General features: G+C 34.7%; 3 protein-coding genes across 9 annotated transcripts; 1 reads left to right on the top strand and 2 right to left on the bottom strand.

Annotated features, from left to right (window-relative positions):
* The first annotated feature begins 2,153 nt into the window (after positions 1 to 2,153).
* On the top strand, positions 2,154 to 2,973 carry LOC108997706 (uncharacterized protein At4g22160-like). Its single transcript, XM_018974076.2, has 2 exons — positions 2,154 to 2,721; positions 2,814 to 2,973. Exons 1-2 carry the CDS (start codon positions 2,234 to 2,236, stop codon positions 2,860 to 2,862), a joined length of 537 nt encoding a protein of 178 aa, XP_018829621.1. The 5' UTR covers positions 2,154 to 2,233; the 3' UTR covers positions 2,863 to 2,973.
* LOC108997703 (calmodulin-interacting protein 111-like) lies at positions 2,932 to 9,872 on the bottom strand. 7 transcript variants are annotated; one of them, XM_035688360.1, is made up of 14 exons: positions 9,597 to 9,872; positions 9,151 to 9,305; positions 8,768 to 8,929; positions 8,181 to 8,311; positions 7,875 to 8,019; positions 7,465 to 7,748; positions 6,414 to 6,538; positions 5,525 to 5,568; positions 4,822 to 4,953; positions 4,558 to 4,635; positions 4,291 to 4,373; positions 4,077 to 4,199; positions 3,356 to 3,416; positions 3,079 to 3,255 (listed from the first exon to the last, which is right to left on the bottom strand). In XM_035688360.1, the coding sequence occupies exons 1-14, from the start codon at positions 9,712 to 9,714 to the stop codon at positions 3,148 to 3,150; spliced, it is 1,749 nt and encodes a 582-aa protein (XP_035544253.1). In that variant the 5' UTR covers positions 9,715 to 9,872; the 3' UTR covers positions 3,079 to 3,147. The 7 variants fall into 7 exon arrangements, with proteins under 7 accessions (XP_035544257.1, XP_035544253.1, XP_018829611.1 ...); XM_018974066.2 differs by having other exon boundaries at positions 7,465 to 7,736; positions 9,151 to 9,320; XM_035688359.1 differs by having other exon boundaries at positions 9,151 to 9,320.
* Positions 9,873 to 16,645: 6,773 nt separating this feature from the next.
* Positions 16,646 to 18,088, bottom strand: LOC108997705. Its single transcript, XM_018974075.2, has one exon. The coding sequence runs from the start codon at positions 17,817 to 17,819 to the stop codon at positions 16,779 to 16,781; it is 1,041 nt and encodes a 346-aa protein (XP_018829620.2). The 5' UTR covers positions 17,820 to 18,088; the 3' UTR covers positions 16,646 to 16,778.
* Between the last annotated feature and the right edge of the window lie 8,087 nt (positions 18,089 to 26,175).

Genomic DNA, 26,175 nt, shown 5'->3' on the forward strand with positions numbered 1-26,175 from the left:
TAACTACGTTAAAAATACGGACGAGAAACATCAAATTTTAAAACGAACTTTTTAAATTGACAAGTACTTTAAATCTGTCAACCAAACAACCTAAAATCTTTAAAGAAAAAAAAAACCTTATATCTCTTAAAATTAAATAAATTATATGAATAAAAAATTAATTTTTTAAAATACATTAGGGGGCCTCACCACCTCTTGACAATGGGTGGGGGGAGGGTGAGGTTGTTGTCCAACCACTCCTCAATAACTCCGATTTACACAACCATGAGTTAGTAGTAAGCTGTCTATCATCTCAAATTAATTATTGATAAAATATATTATTTTTTTAATTTTTAATAAAACAGTTAAATATATCTCAACATATTTAATACATTTTAATTTAAAAATTTAAACTCATTTCAGTCTAAAAGAGTTAAGTACATCTGAATAAAATTCACAAAATATTAATATTTATAATTCAACTCAAATCATCTCAACATCTAAATACAACTTTAAATCAATAAAAATGAAACATTTTTCTCTCTACAAACTGCACGAAGCATTTCTCTTTCTATAAATTGCTTGTGACTCTCTTATTTACCTTAATCGAAACTCAAATCAAACTACAGTAATAGTAATTAGACGACGAAGGTTGGGACTCTCCTCCATCCACCAGTTGTTAGGAGTGGCATCCAACAGTCATCACCCTTTGAAAAACAAATTGGTTAAAATTATTTTTTTAAGTTAGGAAATGTATGGGTTTTTAGTTTAATATTTTTGGGGTTTTTTTATGTTTTCATATTTTTATTTTTGATTATGTTTTTAATTTTCTATTTTTTCTTATACCACTTATTTCTTCCATCAGTATGCCTAATGAAACGATTTCTTTCCTTTTAATAATATATATATTTTTTAGATTTTACAGAAACTTAACAAAAAGAATAATTTGATTATTATGAAACACAAGAGTAAAAATTTAAGGAAAAATTGATCAATAATCCTAGAATCTTTGGTCAGGTTGAGATTCATCTCTTATATATCTTTTTAAGAAATAATACTATGTACAATAATAAGTTTTGGAATAGGATTCTCCTCTATTAGAAATTCATCCACCTTAGTAATAGTTAATAGAATGAAATATTCTTTTGCAAGTCACTGCAGAGGATACGAGAGATTGTTACATGAAAAATTATTATTACTAATTTTAAAAAGTAAAATTATTATAGTTTATTCATAAAGAACAAAAAAAAAAAAGTTGGGCTCGCCGCAATGAGGTGCTGAGGTATGATTATTGTGTTTTAAGGATGCTATCGGCACCTTTCGAGCTGGCAGCCCCTGGACCTACCGTTCGCCCATTGACTACTGCTAGAGAAAATGCTTCGAGAGAGAGAGATATATATACATGGGGCTGAGGGCGACAACGAGAGAGACTGCGACAGCGAGAGGTAAGAGATTGAGGGTGGGTTTGAATTTTAAACTCGTATCAATTTATCTTAATTTATTATTATAATTTTTTTTAAATTTTAATATAAAATATAATAAATAATTTAATTTTTTTTAATTTTTAAATAATAATAATATTAAAAAATAATATTCTAATAATATTTTATCATCTCAACTCAATTTATTTTAATATCTAAACACACTCTGAGAGAATGCGATGATAAGAGGTGAGAGACTAGACTAAGAGATGCGAGAGAGGAAGACATGGAGAAAGGGGAGAGATTCGAGAGAAGGGTCTTAAAATAAAGAGTTTTATTATTCTTTATTTTGTACTTCACACATCCTATTTATTTTTATTTTATCTTTTTGAATTAATTAACTTTTTTTATTCATTATTTATATATTATATATTCGATAAAAAAAATAAATTATATATAATGTAAAAATGATGAATAAAATTTATCTAAAATAAAACATAATACCAAAACAACAACGACGTCATTTAACCAAAAAAATGACTTGCTGCCTTGTTCTATTCGTGTTTTCTTAAGTTGCATTTATGTAGTGAGACGATTTTAAATATTTATAAATAATAATAATAAAATATTAAATAATAATAATAATAATAATAATAATAATAAAAAGAAGAATATGATCTAAATCTTATTACAGAAGACGTTATAGATCTTTAGAAAAGAAGTATAAAGACGAATCTCAACTCACTAAAGTATAAAGGTTATCCACCAACTTCTCCAAAATTTAATTAAAAAGCACAACCGCCGGTAGCCCTTAAAAACCGTCTTTCCGTGCAATGAAGCACAAGGAGGCAAAACTGCCAATGGCGGATCAGACCGGTCGAGCCGGACTCAACAGGGGCGCAAGCAACAATGATTTTCGTCTAAAATACGCTGTCGATGCCGGATTCTTATCCGGTCCACACCCTAACGACACGCCGAACGCCCTCGCCCTCGATGACGAAGAATCGGGTAGAGCCCCGAGCTCTGACGACTCGGAGAGCTGCGAATCGGCTGGTGAGTCGCCGCGACTGGCCAGTCTGGCAGCGAGCTTCCGCGTCTTCTCCGAGTCGCTGTTAAGAATGGAACGAGCCCAATTGGAGATGGCCAAGGCGAGGGAGGCCTCGCGATTGGAATCGGAGAAGCGGCGGATCGAATCGGAGGCCGAGCTGACTCGGATGATGCGGCAGACTCAGTTGCAGATCGCCTCGTTTGTCTTGCAGCAGAGTCCGAGTAGAAAGCGGAAGCGCGTCGAAGAAGATCACTCGCCATTACTTTCTGAAAGGTAAAAAGTTTAACAGGTAGTTGGGCCTTACGACTCAGCCAAATAATGGCGTATTTGACTCACTGAGTTAGTAAATTTTGTTAATCATGCAGGGAAGGAGCATTGCTGTCCAGTTTTATCCAGTGCAATTTGCTCTTCTGAAGTCACTTATGGCCCCAAGTCAGATCATGGGGAAACTATGTATTTATTATTTTCCTCGAGAAAATAATAAAATGATGTTATTTCATATTATTGATAAAATGATGTTTTTTTCTTCTGAAGTCACTTTTACATATTTGTAAGTGTCACTCAATGTTTAATGACTTGATGATCATGAGTAAATGTATCCACCTAGAGAAAATATCAAAGCAAAACCAATCAGTCCACTTTCATCGCCATAAAATCCAACTGGGGGCTCTTTTTGAGAGTTTTGAATCTTCTAGTCCGTTATAAAATACCCAGTGAAGACTTCCGCCGAGTCATGGCAATATATTCTTGTAAAGGTGGAAGACACCCTCCTCCTTCTCCATCTTTACGTACTTTTCCTCGAATAATCTATAAAAAAAAAAAAAATGCCATTTGAATTAGATCAAAGAAGGAAAAAATGGACTAATTACTGTCGTAATGATTGAAACATGAAGAGCTTGATTGCTACCTTTGATGCCCACGACCGCTCGGCTTGTTGGCATACATCTCTAATATCCCTTCCAGACATTCTGAAATTGGCAAGGGCCGGAGAACAAGTTGCAAGAAGATTAACAAGAACGTGTAAACACAGTATTCTTATCTAGGCTTAACATTGTACTGCAAGAAAGAATCCATATGGCTAATTTCATCCACTCGTGCTTGGCAAGGCTGCTTTGCTAAGTTGAAGAACAGAACAGAGGACGCATAGTGGCTGTTTTCAATCCAAAGAGAGTTCTTGGTGTATGAAAGAAACAAAGGAAAAGTTGCATTTAGCATTCCTAAACTATCATCCTTTCGCAATTTCAATGAGCACCCTAAGCCAGCTTTCAGTGTTAATTATGATGGAAGAGAAGTATGTAATGGACAAGAAGAAGAAGGAAGGCAAAATTCACTCTGGAGGGAAGAAGGCAGGGTACCAGATGCTAATGTGGAGCACGCGAACTATTTTCTGTACACTCCAAATCCAGAATCCAAATGAACGTGTCTTTGCAAAAAGGGATAGTGGTTGAGGAGGGTAAACTATAATTTCCTACTAATGAATTAATTAAAAAACAAGGGAAAGAAACGCAAGCAAATAATTGGCAAGTTGGATTTGAGGCTTAATTGAACATAATTACACTAAACTGGAAAAAAAAAGGGCATATTCAACATGATTAACGAATCGTAGTGATAATATGTGTCAAACTTACGCTTCTGTAACTGTCGCAAATTCTTCTAATTCACGTTTTGTAAGGTGCTTTGCATATTGCGCTGCTATTTCCTGACGATTTTGGTGACCAGGTAAGCCAAAAGTAATCATTGAACCAAAACGACTGCAACAGCATAGATAAAACAAAGTTAGCACACATTCCCATCAGCTTTTGGTACAATTGTCATCTACAGGAAAAATGTCCATAAACTTACCTAATTAAAGCAGGACCGAGGTCTTGCTTTCGATTTGTTGCTGCAATTACAACTACTTTCTTAGACTGTTCAAATCCATCAATCTGCACCAAAAAAAGTGTATATATTAAAGGCACAATAGCTATGACATTCATAAAGTTTTGCCCCTCATAATATATGCAAGTATTAAAACATATGATATAGCATGGCCATTCAGACAGTTCTGTAGAAAGGCATGCCAAATGGTTCATTTTCTGTGTGAAATGTAATGGAAAAACCCAGTTTCACCTGCCGCAATAACATTGATAAGATTCTGCATGTAGCTTCATACAGTTCGCTATCACGAGCTACAGCAAAAGAATCAATCTGCAATAGGAAACAACACCATGTACTAAGAAATTAAACACTTCAACAGAGAGATCATAAGATAAAGAAGTGCAGTCCGCATCTAAGGAAAAAAAAGGGGGAAGAAGACGAATTATGCACAGAGGATATAACACACTATTGCAAAAGTATACAAAGACATTATTAAGCGATAAAAGCTTCAGTTACCTCATCAAGAAAAATTATAGCACCGTTAGAGAACGCATTAGCAAGTGAAAACACTCTTCCTAACAAGCGTCCACTTTCATCATTGTACTTTGACAAAACAAACTCCAGTGGCACATAAAACAAAGGGACACCCTGCCAAGGAATGCTACAAGCTCATTCTCAGTTTTTCGAAAATTCAAGCTTGCAGATAAAGAAAAAAAGGTATTCATTTTATGGAATGATCAATCAAAATCTTAAAACTATCCAAACAGGATAGTTTTGGAGCTTGTCATGCATGTGCATCCAAATCCAAGGTGAATCCATATCCAGTCAATGTAAGTTAATGTGCTCTACTTTAACCAGTAGAGCAGAAGGTCAAGCAAGCATTTGACCCATGTGTAGTGCAAGCCACATTTGCAGGCGCAGTAAAAGAATCTACTGCCTACATGCTAGTTCTATGGAGTCCAGCATACAGTTCGGGGAACTTATTATAGTTGAACTAACCAAATGGCTCACTGTACTTTTTTTTACATAAATGATTCGCTGTAGTCTGTACTAAAAAGGGAAAAAAAAAGTAACAAGTAATGTATGGCTTTTAAACATTTGCACATATGCAGATAAATAAAAGCAGCTGGTTAAAAATGAAGAGTGTATGAAAAGTGGAAAAACTGCAAGCCAAACATAAAAGCTCCTGAAATAGTGGATTGATTGCCCCATGGCTCACCGCTTGATTAGCAATAATATGAGCACAAGATGTCTTCCCTGTACCTGAAATTGAGCATGCATTATCAGTAATCTTGTACAATACCTAAACTGAATTCTGAAGTCTGGGATGAAAAACAAATTCAAGTCAACACAGTTCTCACTTCTCATCTTTAAGAGGCACGAAAAATAGTCAGAGATATGCAGTATAGAATTTTGTAAAATAAAAATGGGAGACTTGCTAAGTCCCCCAACGAGAAACAAAATCAATCCAAGAATTATAAGCAATTTTCTTTCATTTGAAAGACATGCTGATATATGCATCAAAATCCAATGTTGCAACTAGTGTTTAAATCATTTGTCCCAATAAAATAAAGGAACAAGGAAAGATTTAGCTTGAAAAAGTTGGGAAGCTTGCTTTTGAAATTACCCAAAAATTCGGTATCCTCTATCTTCTTATTCCTTTATTATTTTAAATTTTTTGATTACTTAGTCCTTCATTTCTCTGGTGCATGACATTAATTTGATTCCCTATGTGCCTAGTTTGCTTTAGGCCCGGTTTGTTTTCACAAATTATCTCATCTCATCTCATCATTACAACTTTTCCAAACTTCCACACAAAATATAAAAAACAATTCAACTTTTTCAAATTCCAAAACAAAAATAATATTAAAAGATTATATTATAACAATATTTTATTTAACTTTCATCTCAGCTTATCTCATCTTATCTGTGTAAGTAACCAAACAAGGCTTTGTTTCCATGCATCTTCCAGAGACTTGCCACAACAATTTTAAAAAAATAATAGAGCGAAAAAGTAATTCTTTGTATGTAATTCTGTATATTCTATAGAAGTGGATCAATTCACACAATCATCGTTCATCAAGTTATTCGGGGCTAAAAGAGCATGCCTGGTGGTCCTTCAAAGAGCACAGCTCGAGGCTTGTTTGACTCAAACTTATGCTGAGTCCCGCGAGCGATATCATCATATACTTTAGGACTTTGCAGAGCCAACAGTATCGTATCCTCTATCTCTCTACATGAGCAGCAATAAAAAATAGGGATATATAAGAACTTATATAAGGAGAAGCGTGGATGCATCTATTCTCAAACACATGTAGACAAACAAAAAGAAGAGACGTAATATGTCAGCACACAAAAGCATAGAAAACACGGTGGAGAATACATGTGCAAGTAAATTCAATCAACATAATAACCACACATATGCACTTTTTGGTGGAGATCATGAGAACAAGGAAATAAGAATAATCAAACTAAAATGGACTTAACTGATTTAGTTTTACTGGCTGGTAGCATAGGTTATACCCAGTCCTTGAAATCATGCAAATAGAAGATTTAGATAACATGCTCCACATGGACTACCTAATATAATGAACCAAAGCAAAGACCAAACCACATCTAGACCTATACTCCAAAAGAACTAATCAAGCTTTCCATTAATGCCCTTTGGAATAGATGTAAGAGGCAAAAACTTCTCCCACCAAGCAATTGGGGCATTAAAAAATGAGCCAATTTCAGCCTAAATGGAATGGGCTTTTCTATAATTCCAAGTCGCTCCAATTATAACCTTAACTAATCCTTTTGGAATATAGGCCTAGATGTAACTTGGGCTTCCTTGGGTCTTACACCTAGATATGCCACTCCAAAACATTGCTATCCATATAACTTATTATGTGATTCAGCAGTCATATTCTGTTTCAAATTATTAGAAGAGAAAATTTCTTAAAAAAGCAAGCACACGTATTTTAGCCACTGTGCATAGTCTTAAAACATACACAAAAGGGAAAGTAAGGCTTGGTTGAATGAAATAGGTATGAGATCTCACATTATTAAGATTATAACTCTTAAAATTTTAATGGCAAGCTAACAACTGCAGTGATTTAGGAAAGTTTGAATAAAAAATAGCAACAATGAATGCAACACACCTAAGTCCTCACATACCGTTTCTGCTGATCATACCCAGCAATATTGTCCCATGATATCTCTTTGTTTGGGGAATAACCGTGGGGTTCATCGAGTCCATAAATTCTCACTCCCGAGGACTTGTGCTCAGCAACTGAGTTTTTCGCAGATGGCACCCATTTGGTACCTTCCCCCGGTCTTCTTTCTAAGGTCTTCTTTTGTGCCAACTTTCGACCTGCTAATTCTAAAACAGACACGAAAGCATCAAGCTCTTTGGGAGTCAAGCTCCCCTGCTTTATGAATTCAATTTCCTGCAATTCACCCTAACGAATCAGAAAATTCGCATAAACGACTTATGTTTTATTTTCGACATATAAGAAAACCAAGAAATCAGAAATATAAACATCATAGGATAATGGTTTCATCAACTAAACCAAATGAATACTAACAGCTTTTTCTGAGCTAACGAGTGAACGGAATATGAGGATGCATAGATCTGCATTATGTGAATTTATATCTTTTGAATACCCCACATCCCCTTCAACTTCCTTCCTTTTCTCGAGAGGATTTAATGTTAGTTGCCAAGCAACTGCACTGCAATAGTTCATATGAACGAGAAAGCATTATTTAATTCACTTCAACTGATGAAAATGACTAACATAGATACAATGAATTAAATTGTGTGAACCACAAAGCATAAGCTCGCAGTTAATAAATACAAAAAGAAAACTGAAGGACACTAAGTCTGACTCAACCTGTCCCAAGCGCGCAATAACATATCTGAGCTGCTGCCACAGTCTTCAACTTTCAGTCCAAGATGTGAAACAAGGTTTGCAATCAGCTGTGAAACTTCACAAGCAGGAGGAATTTGGAATTTGATGGTGACCTAAAATGCAACACATGCTTCTGTCAAATACATTTTGAAGTATTCTCATACTATGGATTTTACATGAAAAGGAGCTGCATCAAAACTTAGAATAATCTAGATCAACCTCATATAAAATCTGCCAAAAATTTGCTTCCAATAATTAAAAAATACAAAGTTCAAGAGAAAATAGATGCTCTCAAAAAAAGTGATCTTAGAGAAGCAAGCTAAGTTAGTTTTGCCATGTTATGACTCCAAGAATATCAATTTTTGAATCCCCTGATGTAGAGGGACTAACAACAGAGTAATTACTTTTGAATTGAGCTTTTCCCTCCCCATTAATAATATTAAATATTCCCCAAGGTCAAAGAAAATCTCTATCGGCTAAATGAGCTTATATGTGAAGTAGTATTAAACAGAGGCCACTAGACAACCCGCAATTAATACCGGATTATCTGAAGAAGTAAATGCAACAACCTTTTGGCCGTTAACTGCCACAGTAAAGCGAGGATAAGAACCACGTTGCATTCCTTTACTTCTAAGCAACTCTTCAATCCGCTGTCGTTCTTTCTTGGCAGTTTCCTCTAAGACCTCATAACTTGGAGACGATTCTGATGGCAAAGGAGGTTTGAAAGCAGCCTGAACAAAGCTAATTTTGCAGAAACTAAATTCACAGAATGCAGGTTCAACATAGCAACAACTCACAGAGTACACACATTTCAAGAAACACACACACACACACACACACACACACACGATCAATTTGAACGGCACTGGTTGGTTTTCTCAAAATGAAAAATAACAGAACGAGGGAAAACTTCACACCCGATGTCTAATGATCAACAAAGTAATTCACAAACCTCATCACCATCTGCATAAGCCGATTCAACCACTCCAACTCCAAACGAACCAGCCAAGACAAATGGAAAGACAGAATACGGTCCCCAAGCATCAGGTGCCGATCTCTTTGGCAGAACTTCAGATGCATTAGATTGACTCTGGTGGTCAGTAGATCCTACATGGTTCGTTACTAACCATAAATTAGCACATTATCCAGTATCGGCAGGGATAATTAAAAAAATGTGAAAAATCCGAACATTACTCTAAATTGAACCAAGAACACTTCGATATGCATGAAACGACCCAAAACCACCAGAATTACTGAAATAGTAAAAACTTAGTATGATCATACACTAGTGTTACATGGTCAAGCGGAATAAAAAGATGCGATACAATTTATTGAAACACAAACCAGGCACAAAATGGCACTAAAATCACGCGGATGAGAACAAAATGTTGGGCTTACTGTGGTAAAGGCGGAGAGGAAGGACACGCGAGCGAGAGCGAAGAGGGGTTACGGTTTTCGGCGAGGCAAGAGTACGCCATGCAGGAGATGCTCTCACTAGTCGCCCCAAAAACGCCATGGCTGTCCGCGAGTTCCGAGAAATTTTGATCTACCACCCTCCCTCTTTCTCAGTTATCTCGGTTGTTTGAGCATGCGGGAAGCGTGGTTCGAAAGGCAATATTGCGGCCTCAACATTTGTCCCTGAGGGTGTCAGCGCGAGAGAATAGTGATTTGTCGCCGTTGACCGTATTTCCATTTGGTTCAACTCAAGGGGTTTGAAACTTGAATAAATCTAAACAATCTCCTAACATTCCTAATTTTACATTATTTTTAGTTTTTATTATTTTTTTCTTGTATCAAATATTTATTATATAAATAATAAATAGAAAATCTGAAATAATAAATAAAATCAAAAAAATTAAAAATTAAAAAAAATTAAAAAATTAAAAATTTTTAAAAAAATAAAGTGTAGAGTATAGTGGAGGTTATGTAGCAAAACTCTTGAAACTTAGCCTGAATTGATCTAATTTAATTTAATTTTAAATTAAATCTAATATTTAAACACTCAATTTTCAATTTGTTAAATTTATCTCAAGTCAAAATCTATTTACATGTGAGACCCATAACTTTTTTTAACACAACATATTTTTACGCACAGAATCCATAATATTTTTCAACTTCTTAAAAATATATTTAAACTCATCTTAACATCTAAACGCATATAAACTTATCTTAGGTGGGCTTCACAAAACTCATTCCACAATCTTAACTCATTACTATTCATAAAAAATTCAACTCAACATCCAAACAAGCAAAAACCTTTCAAATTACAATTTGAGAGATATTAGTTAATGGATTTTTTATTTTTATTTATAAATCGGTAGGGAGAACATATTTTCTTTTTATTAGTTGAAAACGGACGAAATCTTGTTTATTTAATACAGAGAAGTCAAATCATTACAAAGTTATAATCAAAGTTGGAAAAAAAAAATTAAAAGATCAATTATGGTGAATAATATGTATGAATTGTCCATCCAATTTTAGAAGTTATGTTATATATCATAATTTCATCAAATTTCCACCACACCATATTGAATGTGATAATGTAATGTTGTTATCGAGTATTAAATCAACTTAGTTTTTAGAAAAATATACTGTATCCAACCAAGGTAGATTTGCGGAAAAAACCCTTAATGAGAGTGTGCATTTTTAAATCAACACTCGACACCAACCAAAAATAAAAAAAAAAAGGAATTGAGAAATAATAAAACGTTAATAAATCAAGATAAAGAATTAAGAACGAGACGAGTGAAACAAGCTATAGTAGCAATTCTTTGACTTATTGGGTCTCCTGGTGTGCGTTGAGGGGGCTTTCTTGCCATGGGCAAGGTAGTCTCCTAGTTTCTTTTTAAACTGAGGAGGAGGTTGAGCCTCAGTCATTGTTCTGTCTAAATATAGTGGTTGTTGAGATGTTAGAGGAGATTCTAGAGAAGTGGGGCAACCTTGGATTGACTGAAGCTGAACAAAAGGAGGTACATGTTGATATTTCTGTGGATGAAGTGGTGACTAGATGTGGGAAACTTTGTCTGATTGGCCTTATTGTGGCGGACAGACTCATCAACAGAGAAGCAATCAAGGCCACAATGCTGAAGGTTTGGAAACCAAAGGGAGGGGTACACTTCAAAGGTGTTGGGGACAACCTTTTCTTAAACGAGTTTCATAATGTCCATGACATGGAGAAGGTGAAGAGAGGACATCCATGGACATTTGATCATAACCTGCTACGTCTCAATGAGTTTGATGGTCTCGTACCAAAAAACATTGCTTTTGACTAGGGGTGATAAACGGTCCGGTCGGACCGAATGGACCGACCATTTCGGTCCGGACCGGACCGGACTGAGACTTAGACCGGTCCGGTCCACATTTTAGAGGACCGAAAAATTTCGGTCCGGTCCACCGTCTAGGGTTTTTCCGGACCGAACCGGACCGGACCGAATGAAAAATAAAATAAAATAAAAATATTTTTTATATAATAATTGTACAATTAACAATATAAATTCTTAAATATATTATTAATACTTGTTAATATTCTATAAATTAACAATATTTTATATATATCTTCATCTAACTTATCACTATTAACAATATAAAATTTTAAATATGTTATTAACACTTGTTAGTATTCTATGAATTAACTAATATATAATATAAATTAGTTAATTATATAGTAATTATATAAATTAATAATATAATTTTCATCTAATTTATTATCATTGACCATATAAAATATATTTTTATTGAGTTTGTTACATAATTCACATTAATAAGTCACTTAATTTAATTTAGTATTTTAAATAAATTTTTTTTATTAATTATTTAAAAAAAAAATTAGGCCGGACTGACTGAACCGGATTGGATCGATAGCTATCGATCCAGTCTGATCCCTTTGGGTGTTCGGTTCGGTCCGGTCCGGAAAAATAATGGACCGAAAATATTCGTTCCATCACTAAACCGGACCATTTGCAGCCCTACTTTTGACAAGGAAAATATGTGAATCTAGTTCACATGTTGATGTTGATGAAGAAGGGATTGGCTGGGGGCCTTATTTAAGAGTCAAAGTTACTGTTAACATCACCAAACCTCTTATGAGAGGAGTCTTTCTTTCAATAAATGGCAGTAAAGTTTGGATTTCTTTTTTATATGAAAGACTTCCATCTTTCTGCTTTCGATGTGGTATTATTAAACATGGTGTAATAGGTTGCTCGGAACCTTCTGCAATGACATCCGTGCATGGCAATAATGGGTCTCAATATGGTGCATGGTTATGTGCATCAAACTAGAGAGTGATGGCCAAGGGTGTACAAGGTGGTAAGGGAGGTGCTACAGATTCAAATGACTAATTCTCAACATACAAGGTTGAAGATGATGACGTGGAGAGATCGAAAGACCTAGATGGTAAGCAGTCTAATAATTCTGAAGAGGTGGCAGAATCTCGAGGACATTCCAAGATCCTGGGAGAAGATCAAGCAACTTTCCCTCTATAGAAAAATGAGGTAATTACAGGTAAAAAGCCAGGTATGGAAACAAGGCCTCCTTTCGAGGCATTATCTAAGGAAGTTGAGGATCCCATGTTGAATCAAGGAGGTAGATCAGGGGAAGATTTCGTGGGTGTAGTTGATTTCAATGCAGTTATTAAAGAACCAGGCATGCATTCCCTCCCTTCTCTTGGTCCAGGTGTGGATATTATGGGAGACGCAGAAGTAGGGGCTTTTTTACCAAGTGACTCGGATTTTGGAAGGATGGTGATAGAAAAGTACAAAGTGAATAATGAGGTTGATAAGACTGTTTCAACACTAGTCCACTCTAGGAAATGGAAAAGAAGGGTTAGAAACAAACAGCTCTTGGATGTTGAGGAACTCACCACTAGGAATGAAGTCTGTATAGGAACCTTTCCACCAAGTTCCTTGGGTGTGAGCACTGTGAAGAGGAATCCAATGGAAAAGATGTCGGCTAATAAAAGATGTAAACTCTCGTTGCTCTCTGAGGATGAACTTTCTAATGTAATGGCAGAGGTTGGTCACTAACCCTGCCAATTTCAATGAGTCTCCTTAGCTGGAACTACCGAAGGTTTGGGAACACTAAAATAGTTAGAATCCTTAGTCTTTTGACAAAGGAGAAGTATCCCAACCTGGCGTTCCTTATGGAAACCAAGTGTTCAAAAGCTCAGATTGAAGTCATTAGAAGTTACTTGAGGTATGACAGTTGTTTGGTAGTTGATAGAAAAGGTAGTAGTGGGGGGTTGGCTATGCTTTAGAGGAATAATTTTGATGTGAAGCTTATTAATTTTTCACGATGGCACATAAGTGTCATAATCAAAGAAAAAGGTAGTGGCTCTCCTTGGATGCTCACTGGTTTTTATGGCCACCCAGTCATTTTGAAGAGGAACAGAAGTCGGAATCTACTCAAGAACCTGAAGCCTTCCTCTTATACACCATGGGTTTGCATGGGTGATTTCAATGAAATCACTAGCCAAAATGAGAAGGTGGGGGTAGTGGCCAGACCCTACAAGCAAATGGAGGCTTTTCGAGAAGCTATTGATCTTTGCTCTCTAGGCTCTATAACTACTAAAGGCGAGAAGTTCACTTGGTCTAATAATAGAAGAGGCAAGGGATAAAGCTTTGGCAAATTCAGAGTGGAAGAACATGCTTCCTGATGCTATATGCCATGTGTTACTTGCTCTAAAATATGATCATTCCCCACTCCACATCCAACTGGGCCAAGGGTGTAGGAAGATTCAAAAGATGAGCTTCAAATGCTTTTCTTTTCAAGGTATTTGGGGCTTTCTAGTTAATAACTTGCAACAGAATGAACTTACGGAGGTGGCCATGATTGCTCGACTACTATGGTCTAGGAGGAAAGATTTTATTCATGGTAAAGGATTCATTCATCCTAACCTACTCATCAGTAAGCCAGAAAGGAATTAGAACTTTATAGCAACTTACAGGATACCCAACCTCCAAGCTTAGACATGGTCAATGATACTAACTCTTCTTCATGGTTGAGACCTTCTGAAGGGACCTACAAGTTGAACTGGGATGCATCTATTAATGTAGTAGAGGGATTACTTGGTGTTTGTGCAATTCTAAGAGACTGTACTGGTCAGGTCATTGGTACCCTCAGAGGTAGAAGAAATCTAAAAGCAAATTCCTTTAATGGTGAAGCCTATGCTATGATGCTTGGTGTTCTTTTTTGCAAGGAAATAGGTGTTACAAAGTTCGCCCTTGAGGGTTATGCCTTGCAAGTGGTAAACATTTTGAAAGAGCCGAATTCTGATTGGAGTTATGAGGGCTTATTGATTGAGGATGCAAGGCAAGTCCTGGATTCCTTTGCAGTTTGGACTGTTAACCATACAAAGCGAGAGGCAAATAAGACAGCTCGCATTTTTGCAAAAAATGCTCTTCATCTTGCTGAAGACTTGTTTGATTTAGAAGATATTCCAAATTGTATTAGGCAGATTGTAGTCAATGACATGATGCAATTCCCTTTATGAGCAATAATATATCTCCTTTTCAAAAAAAGAATGAGACAAGAGCGTATATATAACATTTTTCAAAGGATGCTGCTACTCGATTGCCTAGCATTTATTGTTGTGTGTCCCATTGTCCCTTAGTGTAATTGTATTTTTTTTTTTAAATATTTTTTTAAACATCTTTAAATATTTATAAAAAATATATATATATAAATATACTAATAATCAACTTCTTAACTATTAAAAAAATTAAAATTAAAATATATAAACTGCCAAAACCAAAAACAAATAAGAGAGTAAACTAGCATTTTTCCTTTTTCAAATTCACAAGGTAACGCATGACCAATCCTTTTCGAAAGTGAGGCTAATTTCCAGCAGCCCAAGGAGTGTTTAACAAGGCCATCAACGCCCGCCTGCAGGTTTGGTACCATCCAAGGAAGCCCGTTCAATCATTCATCAGCAGCATCCCTCGTTCTTCGGCCTTATCAAAGCAGTCGGTGACTCGGTGGCAGACATGCAGTCAGGGATGAGTTAAATAAAACTGTGGTCTATTCAGCCAGAGAACAATTTAATTTAATTTAAGGAAAATGCTAGAGCTCCCGCTGGGGCTCCCGCTGGAGTTTTAGTGTATTTTTTTATGTGTATTTTTTAATTTTTTTTTATGTAGATGTTTTTAATGATTTTAAATATTTTTAAAAAATAAAAAAATTTATAATATTATTAAATAATACTTGCTTAATCACGAAGTAAAATAACTTCGTGATTAAAGAAGTATTTTTTAATAATTTTTTTTTTACTTCTTGATTAAGAAAATATTTTTAATAATATTCTAAATTTATTTTATTTTTTAAAAAATATTAAAAAAATTATATAAAAAATAATTTAAAAAAAAACACATGCAAAAATACACTACAGTCCCGGCGGGAGCTGTAGCACGATCCTTAATTTAATTTATTCTTTGAAAAAAACTAAGCTGCATCTGACAATGATTCAGACCGTTGAATTTGGAATTGTTTGACTTTTTGACTGGATTTTAATTAATTTCAGTTAGCTGACAATAGCATTTGAATTGGGTCAAGGAAAACAAATTGCCTTTCTGGTTGTCTGAAATTTCCAGTTTGTAAAAAGTCCAATAATTATTAAAAAAAAGTAAAATACAAATACTTTTTTTTTTTGTAATATCATTAACACAAAGCTACATCATCTAACAAGCTAATCTCTGTTAAAGACTGCCAGACTGGAACACGAAGGACTAACCTGAAAGTCCAAACAGCTCATCCTAATGTGTAAAGGCTCTTTGGACTTGGAAAAATAAATATGTATCCTCTCCTTTACAGGAAAGATGAATGATAAAAAGTAACTTAAGTTTGGATAGTGAGATATTTTTAAATATTTTATAAATAATAAAATAATAAATAATAATGAGATATTTGTAAACATATTCGAACTATCATTTTATTAGGCTTTAGCTCTATCAAGACAATTCTTAAACATAACTCCAATTTTTAATGTACTCTGTTGTCTTAAAATCTAACAAAGACTACACATAAAGAACAATTACTAAAAACAAATATTAACCCTTATATTATAATTAAACAATTTTAATGAATGGATATTATTCTCTTATCTTTATTTCGTATGCTTTGATTAAGAGAAAATTTTATAATTTTATAAAAATAAAGTCGGAAGAAGAGGTGGTGGTAAGAGCAACAAACTTCAAAGGGAAGAAAAGTTGAACCACTTTTCCCTTTTGTCTTTATTTTTTCTTTTCCAATACTCCTCCCTGTTAATCGCATAGAAAGGAAAGCTATTTATGATGCAAATAATGATGTCACGTACCCATGGACTTGTAATCATGCACACACATGTATGAGAAGTGAGAACCTCATTGTCTAACTAAAATCTGAGAAAAAAATTAAAAATTAAAAAAAAAAAGGGTTAGAAAAGCTACTTTTACACATGAAATTAAAAATAAAAAGGGTTAGAAAAGTTACTTTTACACATGAAATTAACAAACTAATTATTTGTTTACAAAAGAAAACACAAAAAAAAATTAATCTCTCAACTATCAGAGAAATAATCTGTGAGAGTGTTAATAATTAATTACTTTCAATTTAATACACCTTCTTAGTGAAGAGGCTTCGCAGGTTATAAAGATTACCACCATTTCCAACGTTGCCACTCTTACCACCGTCGGTGCCACCGCTGCTTATAATACGACGGCTATTATTGCCGCCACTGATAGTGCTATTCTCATCACTTCCACAGCTCAAATGGTGTCCATATCCAATGCATATCGGGACGTTCAAGTTCAAAACCCTCGCTTTCGGCAAGCTACTTCCTCCGTTGGCGGCGGTTCTGTTCCTGCGATTCTCGGGTACATCTTTTTTGGCTGCTCTCTCGGCAACACGAACCGCCGGATCGGAGCTCTTTACGCCCGATCCGCCACCCCGGCGAACCTGCCAAACAGGGCTGCTCCGTCCAAGATGGACCCCCCCACGGCCCGGACTGCTCGGCCACTTCTTCGACTTGGACTCACCCGCCGAGTTACTGCGTGAGCACGGCGCGCTGTTCACCTTCCGGGTACCCGGAGCCCCGGTTACGGACTTTGGTCGAGTCCCAGCATTCCCGGCGGATCTGCTCCGCGAGAATGGCCATATATTGATGTTCAACTCGGCCGAGCTCGCTCCGCCGCCGCCGCCGCCACTCTTTCTCTCTTTCTCCGTCTTCTTTTTTTCTCTGTCTTTTTCCTTTTCTTTCTCTTTACCTTCTGGGTTTTTCGTGCTACTCTTCTTGAAAATATCTCTCCACCGCTTCGACCCGGTTAATACGGCGGTTGACTCGGTGATTGCCGAGGGTGAGCTCTCTGGTCGTGCGGGCTCTGGGTTTGTAACAGCTGGGGTTGAGTTGGGAGGATCTGGGTCGGGCTCTTGTGTTGGGTCCGGGTGTTGGTGGGGGAGAAGGTGGAGAGGGAGGAGAACACCGTCTACAAAGAGTTCGTCGGCGGAGAGGAGATTGGGCTGTGGGAAAGACGGGTTTCGGACCATCCAGAACTCGAACTCGGGCGACGCGGAAAAGCTGCTCCTTCTTCCACTGCTACTGGGGCAGAGGGTTCGGACCTGTGTAGTCACACTAGTCACACTTGGGCTATCCATGGAGGGAGAATGAGAGAGAAAGTGAAGGTGAGTGGGGAGGAAGTCTCTCTGTTTAACGAGGTGAGTTCAGAGTTTCAGTGACCCACCTTCTTAGGCAATGGAGGGATAATGAGAGAGAAAGTGAAGGTGAGTGGGGAGGAAGTTTCTCTGTATAACGAGGTGAGTTCAAAGTTTCAGTGACCCACCTGCTCAGGCAATAAAGAAAGGAGAATGAGTAATAAAAGACGAGAGAGAGAGAGTTTTGGGGGATGAGTACATGGAAGAAGCAATGCCACATGTTATAAAACAACACCGGAAACGATAGTCTACTTTTGAGGTATTTAGGCTTCGTTTGGAATCACAATTTATCTTAACTCATCATTACAACTTTTTTAAATTCCAATACAAAATATAATAAACAATTCAACTTTTTCAAATCTCAAAATAATAATAATAATAATAAATAATATTCTAACAATATTTTATTATCTCAACTCAATTCAACTCAACTCACTTCAACATCCAAACGCAACCTAAGTTTTGGAAAATGGTTTATAAATAATATTTTATACAATATATTATATAATAATATTTTAAATGAAAACTATTTTTATAAAATATCTTATAAAATTAATATAATTTTATAATTTTATAAAAATATATTTATTTTATAATATTATTGTATAATATGTTGTATAATATATTGTGTGTATATTATTACTCTTAAGTTTTTAAGATCAATGCTATTGGTTTGATCAAATTAATCTTTAAAATTTTATGAAAAGTATATATTTTTAATAAATTTAAAACCTTTCTAACAGTTGATAATTAATTTACTATTGAATTAGTCAAAATAATAATATAATATTATTTTTTAATAATAATATTTTTAATTTACTATTTTTCATATTATATAATTATACTAACTATATGTTAATTAATAATTTAATTTGATACTTAAATTATTGTTTTCTAACTTAAATATATTGTGACTCAAAATTGAGAAACAATAATTTAAGTAAATAAAATAATAGTTATAGAGTGTGAATAATCTTCAAATTTGGAGATAAACTTAAATGTACTATACTTTAAAGTTGAAGATTTTAGTATATGTTAAATCTATTACAGTGATTTTAAACACAAATTTATCAAATTTTAAATATGACACTCATTTAATGAGTCCAATGTCAATGCTCTAACCCATTTAGGCCAGTTTGGATTCTGAAGTGATTTCATCTTATTATTATAATTTTTTAAAATTTTTATATAAAATATAATAAATAATTTAATTTTTTTAAATTTTAAAATAATAATAATATTAAAAAAATAATATTCTAACAATATTTTATTTAATTTTTAACTTTTATCTCAATTTATCTTATTCAACTTAATATCCAAACCGCACCTGGTTGGTCACGTTAGAATATTTCGGGTGAAATATTTTCTTTAAAACAATTCGTAGAAGTAGATTATTATTCAAGTTTACTAATTGCTTAAAAGTTTACACTATATGTTTCTTTAAAAAAAGATATTTATCACGAATCAGAGTTTAGCATGTAAACATGATAGTTAAATCTTACAAAATATATCATTAAATACTCAATATATATATATATTTTTTTTTTCATAGCCCGCCAAAGATCTACTAGATCTCGCAGTAAAAGTTGATTCTAGTACAAGATGTTTGCCGGGAAGTTGTAGACTTGTGTTTAGAACTCAGAAAGGCCAATCTAATTCTTGAATCTTGGATGTTGGGGACTCGTATTCAGATGAAAGAAGAGAGAGGAAAAAAAAAAGGGTGTTCGATTAATGCAGGCATACGTTACTGTGAAATGTGAATAAGATAACGCAAAAAAGGCATCCGTTTCTATCTTTCGCTAGTGACCAAAGGGAGAGTGGTGTCATGTCAAGGTGTCATGATGTGGGAATTCCTGGGCGTTGACATGATCCAATTCTATCATGATTCACCACATGAATCCCCCACCCATGATGTTTCCTCTCAAGTTCCAAATTAACTCCATACTATATTTCAAAAATATGTTATTGCTTATATATTTCTAATTATTTAAAAAATTCAAACGTCAACCAAATAACATAAAATTAAATGATTATACGATCCACATAGAATTAAATGATATCTTAATAATTCTTAAATCATATATATATTTAATGATTTCAAGCTTTTCTCTTAGAAAATAATATATTGTTTGGAGAGAATAAATAATATATATATTTATATTATATCAAATTACTCCCTGTAGCTGGAAGTTTATGACTTTGTGGAAGAAGATAAAAAAAATAAAATAGACACCTTGCATGTCAATAACCCGAACCACCGGACCAAAAAGTAGAGACCCCACGTTGCCAATTCCAACGACAAATTTCTACCATCTTTTCATTATTCTAAGATGAATGAAGATTAAGGCCCGTTTGTTTCTTAATTTAATCTAATTTTAAATTTAATCTAATATCCAAACGCCTAATTCTTAAATTATAAAATTTATCCCAGCTCAAAATTTTTTTTACATGTGAGTCCCATAAATTTTTTTAATTCAACACTTATTTACAAATGTGACCTACAAATTTTTTTAATTTTTCATAAATAGTATTAAACTCATCTTAACATCCAAACATATTTAGACTACGTTTAGATGTTGTGTTGATTTGAGTTTTTTATAAATAGTAATGAGTTGAGTAGGTGAATTGAGTTATGTGAAGCCTATCTAAAATGAGTTTAGATGTGTTTAGATGTTAAGATGAGTTTAATACTATTTATGAAAAATTGAAAAAGATTGTGGATCCCACGTATAAAGATGTGTTAAGTTTAAAAAGTTTGTGAGTTCCACGTGTAAAAAGGTTTTGAGTTGAGATGAATTTAGTAATTTGAGAGTTGAGTGTTTGGAAGTTAGATTCGGTTTAAAATTAGATTGAACTGAGTTAATTTTAGCTGAGTCTTGCAACCAAACGAGGCCTTAATCTCATCTTAGGTGGACCCTACAAAACTCACTCTACCATCTCAACTTACTATCATTTATAAATAATTCAACTCAGCTCAACTTAACTCAACATCCAAACGCAACTTTAGTGATATGATATATATATAAAGCTAGTTTTAATACTACTCTTACTAGAGATTGTATATTAATATTGCTCATGTTTTCACTAACACGGTGGAATATCATGTCGTTTTGATTCATGCACCCACCGGCCCATGGTATCCATATCTAAATATCTAGAGAACCATTTAATGACTTTAATTTAAACAACATGCTGGCTTGAAATGTACATGAGTGGACCCTTTTCAACAGGTGCTAGTTTTTGCACCATGGGATGGGGCACAAGATTTAGGTGTAAGATCACATGGTTGGAAATCTGCAAATATCAAACACAAAGGTGCAGAAGGTGACAAGCTTAGATGGAACCCAGTTAAGGACGATGGGGCTATCAGGGGTCAGAAGGATTAATTGTTTGCAAATTAGGTGGTCATGTCCTCATGTAAAGACATCATTAATTAAGGGTACGTAGTAGCTCAATTAATATATATATCTTTGGTTTATTTTCAAATAGTTAAGTATATACTAGGCATTAGGCCATTTAGACAATTCATGCAAGGAAGCTGCCTCCTTAGAAAAACAGAAGGAGGGGATCGAATGGTAGATATATAGGAAAGGCCGGACGGGATTTTGCGTTTGTTTGTAGGCAAAATGATGATGAGCCATGTGCAGGCAAAAAAAAAAAAAAAAATCATAATTACATTAATGGGAAGGGGTCCTACCAACACTCCAAACGACAGACATTTGTTGAGAGCAACAGCCACGTGGCCTGGCCTTTGTACCTACCTGTGTAACTATGTTGTGTTGCATCCAACTTCCTAATGATCCATGTATATATATCCAGTGCAGCACCAGCATGCAGTGGGCTATTTATCTGATCATAGATTCATAAGTAGTGGTCCTATGAAAATGGAAGACATGTATGCCGGTTGCCTATATCAGACTCCATCGATCATACGTATCCCAATTTATTGATTTTTTCTTTTTTGTTTTTTGGTGAAATCCAAACATGTAAAGGCAAAACGAAAAAGACAAGGATAAGAACGTACATGAGATGCAAGTTACAGATCATGAGTAAAGAGAAGCCTGCCTGCCTTTGCGTGTGGTTACAGAAACTTCCCATTGATTAGGTAGCTAGCTACATTTGTTTCTTCTTCCATCTTCGATCTGCACTACTTGTGTTTGTTTCTTGGCGGGCAGTCAGCAGTACTCGAATATCCCCACTCACGCAATATCTCCACATCCATCTCCTGCACAATTTCTCATTATCTATCCTAACTTATTCTATTTTTAAAAGCAGACAGTGATTTTGCGTTGACATGTTGTAGTTGGCCGTAAATATCTCCAAAGGATAATGTTTGTGTGTATATATATATATATATATATATATATATATATATACACGTTATTAATATTTAGAGAGGGTCCAAAAATGCAAGACGAGAGAGCAAGTGGAAATCCAGAGAATGTGTATGTATCGTTATTAAAGAAGAGTTCAAAAGGGCATGGGGCCGTCACCCTCTCTCTCTCCCTCTCTATGCATCTTATATCAATGGCTTTTAGAACATGCATGGAGAATCTGGATTCGAATGGCTTGACAAAAAGAACAAAAAAGGATGGCAAACATAAGGATATAGGTGAGAGAGCTAGGTAGGTTCCTTTACGGTGGGAAAGGTGATTTTGACAATGAAAATATGATAATGCAAGAATATACCTATACTATATGCTTAATTAATTCCGTACAACTTTTTTTTAGGGAGTTCTGTTGCTAAAGAAAGTTAAAAAAGAAGACTCATTATTTTAAGATTTCAAATGCATTTTTTTTTAAAGGAAAACATTACTTTGTCCACTCATTTATACCGTTTTATTTGACCGCTCGGTAAAATTTTATTTATTTTTTTCTTAGTAATTAAGGAAGTGATTTGAAGTGTATTGATGTATTTTTTTTATTTTTAAAAAATATTTAAATATATTAAAAAAATATAAAAAAATACTGACGGTACGACCAACAATAAGAGTGGGGCAGCATAGTAGCCCCAATCTTTTTTGAGCACGGCTACGCATTAGCTGCACTCTCTGCACACTGTAACACTTTTTTTTTTTTAAACTCAGCAACACTAGGTGTGTTGAGGCTTACATCAACAGTAGGCTGATATAAGTAATTTCTGATTTTTTTTAATGATGGGAATAGTGTACTAATTAATCCAATTATATTGTCTTTGATTATGGGATGAAAATCATGTGTAGAAAATAAAAGGAAAGAAGAAGAAGAAAAATGAAATTAAGTTAGAGTCGACAATAATTTTGCACTTAACTTATGTAATTAGTGAAATCTCTTTTTTTATCAAAGAAAAATATTTTAATTCAAAAGAGATTTTATAAAAATAAACTCACAAATATCATAATATCATACGTCTGATTGTAAAATTATTTTTATTATAAAATTTATTTAGTATATCATATAAAATAATATCAATTTATATATTTATTTATATATTAATTTTTTTTAAACGATAGTAACACTTCTCTCCAAATAGTTGGTAACTTGGTATACCGTATAATAGTTCGGTGGTCGGACAAAGCATTTATGGAATTGGACCACACGGTTCATGGCACTAGGCGTTGGGTTTCGCCATTTTCCTCTTTCTCGATCATCAGGCGCTTGACTTCTTTTTATTTATTATTCTTTTTTTTTAAAAGTGTTTCAAAGAAAATATAATTTATGTAGATATGCATATATTTTAGAGTTATACTATACAACTTCCTCCTGTTCCCTCAACCTCCGCACACCGCCTACGTGGCTTTTAAATTTTTTATTTTTTAAAGAAGTTTAAACGTGCTTGTGGGTCTGCAGATTCATTTCAATTTCCCACCACGACCCCCCACCTTACGCATTGTTCTCCCCCTGCGTTCTCTCTCCCACTCCCTCCGCTGGTCTTCCTTTCGCCAACCTCACCCTCAGCCCGCACCGTGTGGCTCCATCACTCCGGCACCTCATAGCAAAAGTTCTCCTCCGGCTTCACCATTTCCGCACGGCTTCAGTCCTCCACTAGCATTCTTGCTGCCGACACCCACCGTTTGTCGTCTGTCATTTGGCTCCACCGACAAGGGTAACAAATGAAAGAAAATGGTTTTTATTTTTCTCTTTTCGTTTCATCTCTCCATTTCTAACATTACTCATATTTTGTGCTTTTGTGTTTAATGGATCTGCGATTTTGTATTTGTTTGATATGTGTTTTGTGGGATTTTTGCGTTGTTGATGTTGTATGCCCTTCAGTAGTTTTTTGGAGAAGGAAATACGTACTTGATTTCCCTCACTCTGTTACTAATCACCCCCGAGTTCCTCTAAGCTCTGATAATCTCTTTTTATGTTAATTCACCGCTATCCTCCCGCGTACCTGACCAAAAAAAGTATACAGCCTCAGACCACGATGTAAAATCTACAAGGTCAGTATAAACTATAAAATGGAGACACGAACGTAGCAATAAATTTGTGGGGCATCGGGGATATTGTCTGATGGAATACCATTCTGACCTAGAGAGTGAAATTGGAAGTGTCATAGAAGACAAGCCAAAAATCAATTGTGCATCTGAATAAGATTGGGAGAGATCGTGTTGTGTTAGGACTTGAGGTCTATTGGTTATCTTTGGTTTGGATTGGATTTACTGTTAAGTTAGGATTAGATTGGTTACTTATAAAAAAAAAAAGGATTAGATTGGTATATGTTTGCATTATGTCTGGATTGTATTTCATTTTCTAACTAACTGAACCACAATACATACATATATATATATGCACACATATATATTTATTATATACGCACACGGGGTTCTACTATATGAAAGGAGTTTCTATTGTATTTGTTATTTGTGAATTTCTGTTTTTTGTTGTTTGTGAGTTTCTAATTCCAGCAATTGATATCAAAGTGGTGTACCAGTCATGGATGTGGGTACATAGACCTCAAGTTATTGAATTACTCCACAAACGAAGGAACTTCAATGGTTTAGGATAATGAATATTCAGTCATATGGCACGAAAATGAGAGCTTCTTCAAATGGAGATAGAAATAATGAAAGAATATGTTAATATGAATGAAAAAGAAGAGAATGAAGTAAAATGTGAAATCAATAACGAGGTGGGGGAAAAAGGCTATATTATCAAGAAGAAGAGCATCTGGTCTCAACAATACTAAAGATATGGCCAAGAAATGGTTTACTTGCTGCATAAATTACGATCTCAATCCTTTAGACCTCCTTTCAATTTAAGAGGTTTGTTATCTCAATACGCAATAGATGTGGGAAATTGTGCAAAATGATAAGTTGAAAGATTAGTAGCAGCAGTTATCACTTTTCAGTGGTTAAATCAATGCTGGAATAAGCTTCGTCCTGCCTTTTGTTACTACGAAAATGAAGAAATGCTTTGAGATGAAATTTTATTTTAAAAAGAAAAAAAAAAGGAAGACTTTGTGGTCTCTTCTATCCTACAGGAGTTTCTATTCTATTGCTTTTGTTGTTTGTGAGTTTCTGATTTCATCATTGTCTAATTAACTTTAAAATGATTGACATTAGCATGAGCACGGTTGGTTGTGAGGTTATTTTTCACCTTTATAATCTTCTTGGAATCTTCAAATCTTGTTGTCTTTGTTTTAATTTTCCAATTTTGCATATCTCCAGGAAATGCCGTGCATGCCTGGGACTTGGTGCAAATCAGTGGCTGAGTTTGAGCAACAATTGGTTAAGATGAATTGGTGTAACAAATGGGAGGTATGGAAATTATTTTTGTAAATGGGGTATGGAATCTAAAAATGTGATTGTAAAATGGTTGAATGGGGTATGAAAATTATTTTTGTTGTGATGTAATAGAGCCGGATGGTCGGTCTTATACATTACAAAATTATGGTGGACTTGTAAATGTGTAATATGTAAATGATCAGATTATGGAGTTCAATGTACAATATGTAAATTATGGAGCCCTGGAGGGTGTTAATTTTTTTTTTCACTAAAGATCAGATTATAGTTGTGGTTGTAGTTAATGTTTTTATTTGTTGAGGAAGTGATGGTGGTTATGTTGTTAGTGATTTTTTTTCACAGGTTATGGTTATGAGAAATTGATGGTCATTATGTTGCTACTGATTTTACATGTTATGGTTACGAGAATTTGATGGTGATTACGTTGCTGGTGTAAATGGTGGTTATTGGATGTAAATGAGCTTGTGGCAAGAGCTGCCGCAATAAACTCTGACCCAGCCTTCAAGGAAGATGTACAAAGAGCGTTTGGGCATGGTAGATTTAGGCCCATAAATTGCCAAAAAGATCACCATAAT

This window comes from Juglans regia, chromosome 3 (assembly GCF_001411555.2).
Source record: "Juglans regia cultivar Chandler chromosome 3, Walnut 2.0, whole genome shotgun sequence".
In the NCBI taxonomy this organism is placed as follows: domain Eukaryota; kingdom Viridiplantae; phylum Streptophyta; class Magnoliopsida; order Fagales; family Juglandaceae; genus Juglans; species Juglans regia.